At 38.3% G+C, this 13941-nt stretch overlaps 1 protein-coding gene across 2 annotated transcripts in view; it reads left to right on the top strand.

Annotated features, from left to right (window-relative positions):
* TPST1 (tyrosylprotein sulfotransferase 1) overlaps positions 1–13107 on the top strand; it is a 35284-nt gene extending 22177 nt beyond the window's left edge. For both annotated transcript variants that reach the window (XM_030462573.1, XM_030462574.1), the window contains 3 exons: positions 2332–2530; positions 11527–11577; positions 13060–13107. In XM_030462573.1, the coding sequence (XP_030318433.1) occupies positions 2332–2530; positions 11527–11577; positions 13060–13077 (268 nt within the window). In that variant the 3' untranslated portion in view covers positions 13078–13107. The remainder of the gene's footprint in view (positions 1–2331; positions 2531–11526; positions 11578–13059) is intronic.
* Positions 13108–13941: the final 834 nt, after the last annotated feature.

Genomic DNA, 13941 nt, shown 5'->3' with positions numbered 1-13941 from the left:
AAGGAAAACACATTTTAAACATGCCTTTACTTCAGGAATTCATACATGTTCTGATTGAGGTTCTAATTGATGTATAGCACCTGTGGTTCTGGGGTTCTGATAAACTGTCAGTCAAACCCATCACCTGGTTCTCACAGCATCACCCTTATTTTAAACAGTTGAATCGATCTACAGTTTTGGTGAAAGTATTTTGGGCTTGGCTGGCTCTGAATGCAGGAGGGCCATAAGCCTTCTACTTTTAAAACACTTGTTGGGAATCTTTTTTGAACTGAAGGGAACCATGGTTCTAATGGTTCTACAGACTCCTGACTTGCCATGTTGAACAACTGAAACTCAACTCTCTATTCTGGCTAATTTGATATGAAGTCAGATGTCCTCTACTAATTCTCAGGATCAAAAAGGCAGTGCCCAGGCTTCTTAGTTTGCTGTGCAGACCTCAGACCTTTGCTGTGATCTCAGGCCTTCAGGATGGCTGAGACTAAGCTGCAACCCCCTGGTCCCAAAATCCCATTCTGAGTTCCTGCATTCAGTTTGTGCTACTGAAAATGGCTTAAGAGAGTAAAGCTGTAAATTCTGGGGGTTGTCTTACAGTTTGTGTTTGTCAGGTGCTTACCAGCTTCCACTAAACACCTTCTGCAGCAATCTGAAGACCCCGTTTGCCAAGACAGTTTCCCCATGGGTGACTATTTCCCTGTCTGGTTTGTTCTTTGTTGATTGTGTTCAAAGTACTGAAGTGTCTGACCTTCCATCATTGTATGACTAACTTCCTTCCTCTGTCCTGAAACAATTTCAGCTATGAGAACAAGTAAAAGAGGATGACAAGGTAAAGACTGGTGTTAAGATCAAATTGAGTCAGTGACTGGCAGTCCTGCACACAGTTTGTAATTTAAGGCTGCCATTGCACAGTACTTTGGCATCTGAATGGGAAGCCTCTTGCTATTGATTTTATATTTGTCTAATGTGCAACAGTACTTCAGCCTCTTCTTGGATTCATGAGGTTAATTGGATCACTGTAATCAAACTTATTCCTCTTGTAAGCTGATGTCACTCTAGAGAGCAATTTCACAAGCTCAGGCTTCTGGTCTTGGAAACTCTCAGGACTATTTCAGGAAATTTCCATTTATTTTTCTCAGAAGATGTTTTCTCACATTCTGTAGTTCTGCATAACAAGTATTGTCTGCTTGAGAATTAATTTGAATCTTGGTAGTCTCATTCTTTATATTGCCTAGATGAGGCACTGGTGTTACTCTGCATACTTTAAATTATAGCAGTTTTGTTTTCTGGTTGTAGGACTTTTAGAGGTCACAATTTTTAATGATGTAAGTCCTGGGAAGAATGATAGTTGTAAGTGGCTGTGACAGCTCTATGCTCAGCATCGGATTTCAGGCAGGTACAGCTTGCCAGCAGAAGTTACTGATACAGTGACTTATGGCATTGCTTGCAATTCAGATGTAAATATTCCTTTAGGCATCTTGCTTTAAAAGAAAAATGAGCCTTGATATCCAAAATGCTTGTGTTCTTTTTCACATGAAAAAAAAATTCAGAAGAAGGTTTGGGGAGTTTTAAATTACTCAGCTTGTTGTGAGTCCTGCTGTCCTGGTTCAGAAATAAATACCATAAAGAATTTGTATATTTTGTAGTCTAAAAGAAGTGTGTGTGTGTATGAAGTGATGCCAGATTGCTTCCTCTGAAAAGAAATCAATAAAATCTGGGGTGCAAGAATGCAGGACTGTTGATTCCAAATATTTTACATATGACACTGCAGTGATTATGTACTTGCCATTTTAAAAAAAGTGTCATGACTGAAAATCAGTTAAGTAAAAGGAATGGCTATGAAAAATGCTATTGCAGTTTGTATCTTTCTGCCCTTTTCATAGGTCTCTCTCATTTAAAAACGTTTAGTTGTAGTCACAGAAGATAAATGGTACATTGACTTTAATTTAGAATACAACTTCTAAGGGAATTTAAGATGATGAAACAGGAAATGTGGGAATATACCAGTGGGAAAACAGCTTTATATGTAGGTGTGTGCATCCTTTTCAATTATCATTTCTTTGGCTTTCGCTGCTGCCTTCATATAAAAAAAACTTACTTCAGCACATTCTGTGTGAGAGCCTAAACCAGAAAGCATGCATGGATGTTTTAGTAGTTATTTTATACTTATGTAGTAAAATTTCACTTCCATCAGCTCTGTACAACCATGACATTTGGAGAGAGGAAAGAAGAAAGTTTGTTCTGATGGATTTTTTTTTTTCTGAATCTTAATGCTAGTGAAAAAGAAGCAAGTATTGGTGGGAGTGCAAAACATAACCTTTCTTTTTCTCTCCACAGAGTTGAAAGATCTACTGACCAAGTAATCAAGCCAGTCAACGTGGAAGCATTGTCAAAGTGGGTTGGGAAGATACCTGCTGATGTCCTGCAAGACATGCCAGTGATTGCACCCATGCTAGCAAAACTGGGCTATGATCCGTATGCCAATCCACCAAACTATGGAAAGCCAGATCAAAAAGTAGTGGAAAACACAAGGAGGGTAAGGGGGTTGTGTATTACTTAATTACTGACCAAATGGGTGTGAACTATCGAGTGGAAGAGTTTTGTGGTTTGTTTGGTTTTTTTAAAGTCTGTTTCTAATACCTTTTAATATTTAGCAATATGATTCCCTTGCCATGGGAGGGAAGACAGAAGAATGCTGTGGGACCTTAAGCACTGAAGGTCTGGCTCCTGCCCTCTGTCTTCAACTTGGTTCTTCTTCTTCTACCCCAGTCCCAGGCTTGAGCTGTGTTCTCTGGTGTACATAGCTGTACCTCTTGAGAATTGTCCAGATATTTGAGGACCTAATTAATAGTGGAAAAAAAGCTATTTTCCTTGTCTGGGAATCAAACTTGATTAATGTGCTCAGCTTCTTATTCATGAGGGTTGGCAGAAACTCTGCCACAAAATTATACTACAAGTACTTGGTAGAATTTAAAAAGTGACCCACGGAAAATGGCTCAAGATGATCACAATGCCAGATTTCCAATTCTTTGCTGTCCTTTGTAGAACAAACAAAAGATGGAGGAAGGCCTGGTGCTGATTAACCTAAAGGATTTTAGTCTGAAGTTAATGTTGTTGGAATTTGAGTAATTAGACCATACAACTGTTTATCCCTGGAGGTATCCATTGAAAAGCTCATTACCATTGTTTGAAATAAGAATAATTAACTCTTTACTTTGGTTCTTTCGAGAATGTATACTTTATTTTGCTGCTGCAGCAAAGCAGTAATTGGAAAAATTGAATCAAACAATTTAAAAGGACTGCTTTTCACTAGGCTTCCAATACTAAAAAAATCAGTATGCTGATGGGCTAAATACTGATGAAACAAATGTTTTTGTGGAGTCTCTAAACATTTTTTAATTGTTTCTTTTTAGAGGCCCTCCCTGGGAAATCTTTGTTAAACAGTTGATCAGTAAATATATTAAAGGATGGCAGGGTGACTGTTTCAACAGTTGTTACCTCAGCATGGAGAAGGTAACTCCAGTTCTCTGCTAGGATTAGTGGTTAGCATTTGATAGGTTTACTGGTACTTACTGGTTTTAAGAGGCTCACAAACAAACTCTTTTCACCCCTTTAAAAAAAAATGTTCAGTACTACTTCGTGGAACCTTGAAAACAAAATCCTCATACACTCACCCCTTTGTACAATAAAAGAATGACTCAGATCCAAATCTGTATTGTAGTGCAATAATTTAAGGTGGGTCATCTCTTACTAACACAATTTAAATATGTTTTAAATCTGGTGACTTCTCTGAAGCCTCTACCTATATGGCAAGCTCAGTTGGAGTTGTAAAAATTGTATGGGTTTCAGTTGCTTACTGTTGGGGAGCTTCTTGAAATCTGTTTCAGATTAGAATGCAAGAGAGAAACCTGGGTAATAGACAAAACCACAAGCATACCTTTAAAAAAAATAAAGGTTAATTTAAAAGGCTGAAGTGCATTGAGGGTTTTTGACAAGTTTGCTTTGAAGCATAATTGGTTTGTTTACTAAGGTTAAAAAGAGCCCTGGAAAACTGGAGTTCTCTGTTAAATAGCTGATACAAATATTGCAGACATATGGAGCACTTGTTCATATTTTGACTGCTGTTTTAATTTAATGGTTTTACTTGCACCCCAGCATTTTAACTTAGTTACTTATTGTAGTACCCAGTATATATATTGTCCTAGTCACTTGTTCTTAACAGAATTACTTTTGCATCTATGGTTCTTCTAGATAAAATGAGGGTCATGTCCTGAGTTAGACTACAGTCCAAAAAGAAAAAAGCAAATTTACTAAAGATGCTAATCTTGAAAACTTATTATATTCCTTTTGAAAATGGAGAAACACGAGGTTCTCAAATGCCGTGTACCCCAAGGAGCCTTTCAAAATGATGCATTAAATCAGTGTTTGGGTTTGCATTTGAGAGCTTAAATTTCTCCCCACTCACTTTGCTTTGTTTCCTCCCAGCTGGTTCCCAACAAATCCCTGCTCACACCACTGGGTCCTCTGTCTTTCTCTGTGACTATGGAAACACTGATGTCCTGACTTCTTAGGGTCTCAAGATTAAAGGTTTCCCAACTCCCGGATGGGTTTGCTGTTTAGGTTGCTGAATTCTGCAGGCTCAACACCCTCTACAAGTCCCAGAAGTGGCTTCCAGATCATTGAATATCTTGTGTGGTAAATTGCCAAATGCTGGCCACTGAGCTTGGCCTGAAACCAAGCATAATTTGAGATAAATAATATTCTGGTGGGTGATCAGTGGCAGCTGACTCACTTCTGAAAAATACTTTTTTTTTTTCCCCATGGCTTTTAAAATTATTATTTTAGAGACAGGGAGCAGATATTTCAGAAGATTTCAAGGTGTCTGGAGAAAGTGTGGGTGGCAGGGAGGAGAAAGAGGGAACTGTTTGTTAAGTGTGAACAGTTTAGCCCATCAGGGATAGCAGTCTGCAGGATTCCCTTTCTATCCTATAAACAAATGCTAATTTATTTCTTGCTACTGATGCTTGGAGCATAGATAATTTGTTTTGAAAAAATATTATTTATTTTTTTTCCAGCCTTCAATAACTAGCACTTGCCAAGTCCAGTGTGTTATTGCATACTCCTAGCTGCTGAATCTGTAAATTGCTGTAGCACTACTTTTGTTCTTTCTCCCTTTTTAAATGTTATGTGGGATAGTCTTTCATAGATTTTTTAAATTCATATATTGTTGGAAATGAAGCTATCCAAATAAAAACATTCCAAGGTTACTCTTCAGTACACAATAAGATTATATCAGTCTTGCTTGTAACTGTTTATTGCTTCACTTTGTGTTGGAAGCTGTCCTGTTACGTTTCTGGTCTCAGAACTTTAAACTGAGCAGAGAACTTGAATTTTATTCATTGAAAATAGACAAAGTTTAGACTTCTGAAGCTGATCTGTATTGTGTTAGTATAGTAACCCCTTAGAGTGACAAACCTGAATGATGTTAATTTATCTGGCACTTGCTACTCAGATCCTGTTGTCATTTCTTGGTCCATTTAATATGGTGTGAGCTGGCAATTCAAATGAAGGAAATTGCCTGTCGTAGAAAGCAACAGCAAGGGGGAAGAGCTGATTTATTTATTATTATTATTATTATTCTTTCCTTTTTGGTCTGGGCTTGAGCGGGGAAGTTTAGCAGGTTTGTGGGGGGTATGTAATGTTGGCTTAAATTTCTTGTGGAAGTTTTAATAGGGTGGAAGCCCTGTACATACCATGGAAGTTACTGGCAGGGAAGATTCTGGCTCCACCTAAAGACAGAACAACACTTTGACATCTAGTTCATTGCTATCAGATATGTTAAACAAACAAATTAGCTCATGTTGCTTAGATGAATTCTTTTTGTATGATTAAAAGAATTTTATAGTGCAAGGAAAGCAATGTGCTCTTTGAAATTTTGATTTCCTCACTTTAATGTTACCTGCTTAGGACACAAAAATTATTAGGCTGTTTTTTCAGTGCTCCTATAATACAGCACAAAAAAGTAAAATGCAGTAATTTTGTAATTTTAGTTCTGGTTCTATTTTAAGAAGCAACAGAGCATGAAATGTAACTTTCTCTTCTGACTGTCTCCAAGTGCTATGTGGTGTTAGGAAATGACACATCTCTGGCAGGATCTAACTTTCTGTTTATCTGCTTTATGTTAGGCCTGACAATATTATCTTTTAGGGCACTTTATCTTGTCTTGGTTAAGGAGCACAGAGCAGAGAGAACAAGGTCCAAATACTTCACTATTCAGCAGATGTCTGTGTGTGACCTCAAGAGCCAGTTTTAGTTACTCAGTGACTTCAGAATTGTGCTCTAGTATTTTTTTTTTTTAAAGTCTGTTGCTGGTCTCCATTTTATTATAATGGTTGCAAGGGTCCCTTCCTTACAGATATATAATTTTTTTGCCTAGAGTTTTAACAAATTTTACATCCTGAACATAAAGGAAAATAGCATCCTGTAACTATAAAGAGTCTTAATATGCAAATAATTAAGCTGTCTGGACTGGTAGCCCACTCACTATATGATATATTACAAAAGTGGAATCACTCCATGTTAGAAGAGTGTCTGATAAGTCCTTATCAATACTGTGAGCTTGTGTAAAAGTTTGTCAGTGATTTAACAAAAAAGTGGAGAACAGCTTGTAACTGCAAGATTCTGACTTATGCCCAGTAGAAACTGGCTTCTTGTTCTGTTATGATTGGCTAAGTGGTTTCCTTTCACATCTGTAACATATTACATCAGATTTTCTTTGGCACATCCTTACCACTAAATGAATTTGTGTGCTTGGAATACATAGTCCAGTCATTTCTTTTAACTTCTTCATGAAGTTACGTTCCTTGCCCTGAAGAGATCAAGAGACAGAAGTGTACAGAACTCTATAGAAGCAGCTATGGTTTTCATCATGACTGTTGAAAGTACATGTGGCTTCTTCTAATCAGACCCAAAAGCTGTTCTCTCTTTCGTGTTCTCTTGATGGTATTTTCTGCAGTAACATTTAGAGGAAAAAATGGAGATGTATTAACTCCTGTTTTGTGCCTGTTTTAAATTGTGAGGAAATGTTTCCTGCTGTTAAGAGTTGAGATGTCCACAACAATCATGATTTCAAGATTTTTGCATGTGAGGCTTTAAAGACAGAAGCAATCTATGAGAAAGGGTGTGAAGCATATTTGTACCAATACATCAGAATAATGTTGTTTTCTCAAAGATGGGTACCTGGGGGTGTGTGCTGCTCACGTGGCTTAGAAAAAAAGGCAGTACATCTCATTTTCCACTGGTTAACCTAATTAAGAACAAAGACATTTGGCTTTGTGAGCATTTTGTCTGATATTTAAAACCAAAATTGGGGGGTTTATTTCATCTGTCTTGTGACAACCAACAGCACAAACTTTCTCAGTGTTCTTTAAATTTAATACTCTCCTTCACGGGTGTTTCTTCCAGATCAATTTTCAACTGCTTTGGTTTTTTTCTCCAGAGGTGCTGATATCTTCTATTTTTAAAAAATCAATTATGCATATGTATGATGAATAAAGCACACAGAGCTATTAGCAAACAAAATACAAAATTAGGTATGGTTACAAACTGCCTTTTGGCAGACATTCTAAAACCTTACTCCCTGTGTTGTTCCTACTGGGTAAATATTTACATCTCACATATCCCCTTTCTTGGCAGTTCCATCAAAGAGGTGAGGAGTTGTGTAAGCCTTGTAAGCTGCCTTAAAAGTGAAGGGAAGTCTGGAAGAGCAAGATGAAGGAACCTCCATGCACTGTGCAGTAAAGGATTGTTTTTAGAAAGGGGGTCTGGTCTGCTTTTGTTGCCCCCCATTATTTTTTCTCCACAATAAACATCAGCAGTTTTGTATTCTCCTACTTTGGTGTTTTGAAAATGTACCAAGCCCAAGTATACTTAGTTGCAGCTTAACTTTTAGACAAAAAGACCCATTATCCTTGTGTACTGGAACTAACTAAACATAATGTGACTATTTCTAATCCAGGCTTGAAAGTGGGTGAAGAAGAATGCTTTAATCCTCTCTGAAGATGAATTATAGGTTACACTTCTGAGTTACATTTCTGTTCTGAAGTTTTCCTTTTGTATTTATAAGGGTTTTCTCATACAACTAGATGTGAAACTTGTTTTCTCATCTCTTTTTGCAAATAATATGCATTTAGTTTGGCTATAAGAATGTGTTTTGTCTTTTTAAATAGAATAGCTTGAATACTGCCAGCAGTGAACAACGAACCGATTAAATCCCTTCCCCCCCTGCCTTTGGAAATTCATTTGGACTTGCAAAATAATTCCGTTAGAAATGGTAAACACCATTTCTGCTCAAATTTAGAATTCCTGCTTAGACTGGAAACCATTCCTGCTATGCCTCTCTGCTGCCACTTTCTGAATAATGTGTTGTAGATTTAGAAATTGGTCAGAAAATCGTTTTGAATCTGAAGCCTCTTAATTTCTTTGGCTGCAGATGTAGTCATTGTTTTTTAGATTTTTCTGGATTGCAGTTTATCCCTGGGTTTTGATTCCAAAGTGGCCACTTACTGGTTTTGGAACTGATTTAAACCAGTGTCTACATAGTCTCAATCTTGACAAAACTAGCATTCTAGATAATGTCAGTTCTGAACCAAAATGAGGCACATTTGTGTGTTTAAACCTAACCTTCTTGGGCCATCTTAGAATCATAGAATCATAGAATTAGCCGGGTTGGAAGGGACCTCAGAGATCATCTAGTCCAACCCTTGACCCACCGGAGCAGTTGCTAGACCATGGCACTGAGTGCCACATCCAGTCTTTTTTTAAATGTCTCCAGGGACGGAGAATCTACCACCTCACCGGGCAGTCCATTCCATAGCCTAATCACCCTCTCCGTGAAGAAATTCTTTCTAATATCTAACCTAAACCTCCCCTGGCACAACTTAAGACTGTGTCCTCTTGTCTTGTTGAAGGTCGTCTGTGAAAAGAGTCCAGTTCCCACCTCGCTACAGCCTCCTTTCAGGTAGTTGTAGGCAGCAATGAGGTCTCCTCCTGAGCCTTCAGGCTGAACAGCCTCAGCTCTCTCAGCCTCTCCTCATAGGGCCTGTGCTCGAGTCCCTTCACCAGCCTGGTTGCCCTCCTTTGGACCTGTTCCAGGACCTCTACATCCTTCTTAAACTGAGGGGCCCAGAACTGGACACAGTACTCGAGGTGTGGCCTAACCAGTGCTGAGTACAGGGGAAGAATCACCTCCCTGGACCTGCTGGTGACGCTGTTTCTGATACAGGCCAGGATGCCATTGGCCTTCTTAGCCGCCTGGGCACACTGCTGGCTCATGTTCAGTTTCTTGTCAATGCAGACTCCCAGGTCCCTTTCTGCCTGGCTGCTCTCCAGCCACTCTGTCCCCAGCCTGGAGCTCCCCATGGGGTTGTTGTGGCCAAAGTGCAGGACCCGGCACTTGGCCTTGTTGAACCTCATCCCGTTGGAATCGGCCCAGCTCTCTAGTCTGTCCAGGTCCCTCTGCAGAGCCCTCCTGCCTTCGAGTTGGTCCACACTTCCTCCCAGCTTGGTGTCATCTGCGAATTTGCTGATGATGGACTCAATCCCTTCGTCTAAGTCGTCGATAAAGATATTGAACAGAACTGGGCCCAATACTGATCCCTGGGGGACACCACTAGTGACCGGCCGCCAACTGGATGCAGCCCCGTTCACCACCACTCTCTGGGCCCGGCCCTCCAGCCAGTTCCTAACCCAGCACAGGGTGCTCCTGTCCAAGCTGTGGGCTGACAGCTTTTTCAGGAGAATGCTATGGGGGACGGTGTCAAAGGCTTTGCTGAAGAATTGCTTAGAATTCATTGCTTAGAATTGCCTTTATAAATTGTGGTGTTTACATGGTGATATTTCATGTGAATATCATATCAAATGCCCCTGAAACACTTTTCTATCTTTCCAGGCTACGATATCAGTGTCACTGTTTTTCTTGATGGGTGAATACCCTTCACAATCCACTTGTTTAGAAGTAAATGCTGGTCCTACAAAGAGTGTTACAATGGGAATGTTTTCAGAAGAGATGTATATTTTAGCTTTAGATATATAATAAAAAACCTAAACCAAGTCATAATTGCAGGAGAAGGAAAGGAGGAGGTTTCCAAAGAGACAAATGTCATCAAATGTCATTTTGGTCACTCTGGTTCTGAATTGGTCACAATGTATCATCATCATCATCTAGATGAACTATTTTTAAGAATTCCCAGATAATGACTGCAGTGGTTTGCCAGGAAATGTGAAGAATCCTGTCTGCTTTATGCAACATCACCACTAGTCTAATAAATGATACTGCTTTTTCTTCTGAACCTTGCCTAGGTTGTTCAGTAGCATTTTTTGATGTGATACTATTGTTGATTTGTAATTTCCATTTCTGCTCTCTAGAACAGAGCCTGCATTTTATGCCTCAGTTAGAAGCTGAAAATATGAAATACTCTCCTTCATTTATAAATATTTATAGTATATCTAGGCTCCAGTAAGCCACAATAAGCTGAATTTTTGACCAGTGTGGCTTTCATTAAGGTTTCCATGGGAATGACAGCACCCTCTGGCTGAATATAAATAAGAGCTGTGCCTATCATTTTGCTTCAGCCTTTCTGTTTTAAAACATGGAGTACTGTAAGGAAAAGAGTTCTGCCATATATGTCTATAATAACTCCTGTTCTCATGTTGGGATATGTTGTTAGGATTATGTTTAGCCTGGTGATAAAAGAATACTGAGAGCTGCCACCTCCCAAGTCCACTCCATGTGAGTCCCAGGGTGGAAAGCTGCAGCCTGTTGTGGGGTCCTGGTTCTTAGGGAGCTGACCCTGCTGCAGTCCTGGGCCCCTGCAATGAATGGACAAAATCAGTACCTCTTTATAAGCTGCTCATCTGTTCATAGGAAAGTGAAGAAAATGGATATTGTTCCTAAGCATCCCTTGACTTCCTGCATTTTCTTCCTCTGATGTAATTTACAAACTCTGGGTAGCCACATTTCCCATTTTATGGCCTTATTGTTGGTTTTGTTTTAAGCAAGTTCATGGCTTTTGATTTTTTTATATTATTACAGCTGCACAAGACTACAAAAAATTAGGGTGTTTGGTCTTTTTGGTTCAGTAGAAAGGATGGTAAAGCTTTGACTGTCTTCTTCTTTAAAATAATATAATAATACAGCATACTTCCCCCCCTCCTTTGGAATGTATTCCAGTGTAATCTCAGAAGGGAACAGCTTTTAAAAAGCATCCTCTAGAGAAAAGACAGTGTGTTGCCAATTTATTCCCTAATTGGTCAGATAGTGGAAACCCTTGTTTGTTGTGGCTGTTGGTAAGTTTTGAGGATATTTATTGCTTGTTGCTCCTATGAACAGAGTTGTTTCAGAATTAATATTATACTCCAAAAGTGTAAAATTTTTCTCTTTTTTCCCCCTTAAACTCTTTAGTATTTCAAACACTAGTGAATGCTAACTTTGAGTAATGTACTGGTTTTTTGGTTTTGTTTTGTTTTTTCCAGGTCTATAAAGGTGAATTTCAGCTTCCTGACTTTCTTAAAGAAGTGCCACAGGTACAGTATTGGATTGGTTTCCTTTTTGCAGGTGTAGCAGCAAGTTATTTACACAACCAGTCTTTAAAAACCACTTCATAAATTTGTTTTTCTGTTTGATTGTAACGGAATAGGCAGCTAGAGATGATAAGAGCTTGTCTGAGCTATTGAACTTCAGATTTTCGTTCCTTATCTGGTACCTTTGAAATGCCATTGTCCTTGACACACTAATGGTCACAAGTTTTCTGACTTAGGATGCCAAAGGACTCTTTGATTATGACTTTTGTTAGCTGTAGAGATTGAAGAGTACACAGCAGAACCTACCAAACAGAGCATTTTGGCTTATTCCATTCGTTCAAATGACAAATAATTTATTAAAAAGGAAAACTGGTTTCTTTTGTTCCAGCCAAAGAAGACAATAGAAAGGAAGTCTCGTGGCAAGATAAAATTAACATGGATCAGTAAAGTCCAATAGCTGTAGTGTCTGTTTCATGTTTCCAGAATATAACTTTTTGCTGTGGACACTGAATCTTTCTGATAAATCTGTGTGATCTCTGGTGTGGGCTTTGCTCTCTTACTGTTGTTTGCCTGCTTTCACTCTCCAAGCAGTCAGTTCTCTTGCTTTTGCAAGTTGTGCTCAGCTAATAGGAAACCATTCTGAGCCTGGCACCACGCAGCTCTGTCTGCTGTTGCTCACAGCATTGTTCACACTCTGGCCAAAACATCTATGCAGCTTACTGGCAAGATAACTATTTAAATGTGTGCTGCTTAAAAGTTACTGTCAGCAAATTGTATTGAGAAAGTGTGCTGTAGTTATTTCTAAGGCTTTCAAATGCAAATACTGTGGTTATCTCAAGATTATCTACAACCTTACAGATAAAGCTTCAGCATATATGGCTGCAGACATAGGGTGTGTCAGAACAGAAGGAAATTAAATATTGCTGATGAGGATTGCAGCAAAAAGGCAGGGAGATCAGCAGTCTCTAAAATTCAGCACACTGCATATAGATGGCATGCTAGCAAAATAAATAATCCTTGATCCACCTGCAGTATCCATTAGTTAAATTATGCTGATTGTTTTTTCCAATTATCTTGGGATACATTAAAATAAGTTGGTCCACTATTTCTAGGGAACATCCTCTTTCATTCTGTGTGATAGGGAGGTTTCAAAATAGGATTCTGCTAAATTTCAGGAAGTGGGTTCATACAGTTAGCTTGGTATGGTTACATTATTTACCTAACTCTGAGCAAATTTATCCAAACTAAATAAAAAAAAACATCTAAAAAGCAAAAATAAGCTTTGTGAAATAGTAGGAGAACATTGCTTAAATACTAATGTTGGAGCTGAAATTGATTCTGATAGTGTCCTGATTTAGTACTATACTAAAGGTAAAATTAATAGTGTAACCAAACACTGGTGGTTTTGAGAGCAAACATTGGTGCTGATAATATTTTTTTCTCTATTGTAAAGTAGCTAATTAATTTTAATTATTTATTTGACAGACTGAACCTATGGAATAGAAGATAAAATGGATATTTCTTGCACAGAAGGTAATAAAAGAGCATTCAAGTCCTGCTCAGTTGCTCCTCTTGATTTAGTTAAGGTGGTTTTTTTTTCCAACATATGTAATTACCTGTAAGATTCTGGATAAGAAAAATACAAAGATACAAATCTTGATTTGAAATTTGTAAAAATCACATTGAAGTAAGTCCTGGTGGACTTACAGAATAATAAAACTTTAAAATTCTCTTAGTCATCTTTTTCATTGAGGAAACTGCTGCAGGTGTCCTCATAAGTAGCACTTGCTTTCAGTATGTCTCTTAGCCAGTATTGTCAAGACACTGTATTTTAGTTGTTGAATTAATACTGGCAAGGTTGTGTAGGAAACTTAGTAAATTCCATACTAGCTGATAAATCAGTGGTGCAAACTTTACTGTATTTAATCCAAGACTTTCACTTGTCAGATTGTTATCTACTCTTTCAACTTGACAACAAAGGATGGCAAAATGTATCCAGGTTAAATATAGCCAGGAGTAATGTTTCAAACACTTAGCATAGATATTTATATGTCTGTAAATATAGCTCACTCTACACACCTAAATATAGCCAAAAGCATCATACCAAATAGAAATAATGGCTATAAAAGCACATTCTTCACAGTTTTTAGTGGCTGTGGCTAGTCTTGACAGTGTCTCCTCTGAGATGACCGTGGTTACACTTAATTATGCATTATTTGTAATTACAAAATGTTGTCAGGGATAAAAACAGAACAGTGCACTGAAAGCTCAAATATATCTTTATTTTTATTTTTCTTCAGAAAAAAGACTGCTGCCTTTTCAATGGAAATGGTCTCACAAGGACTGTCCCACTGAGCTCAGTGAAGT

Source organism: Calypte anna, chromosome 19, assembly GCF_003957555.1.
Source record: "Calypte anna isolate BGI_N300 chromosome 19, bCalAnn1_v1.p, whole genome shotgun sequence".
Taxonomy (NCBI): domain Eukaryota; kingdom Metazoa; phylum Chordata; class Aves; order Apodiformes; family Trochilidae; genus Calypte; species Calypte anna.
This window is presented reverse-complemented; position numbering and strand designations above follow the sequence as displayed.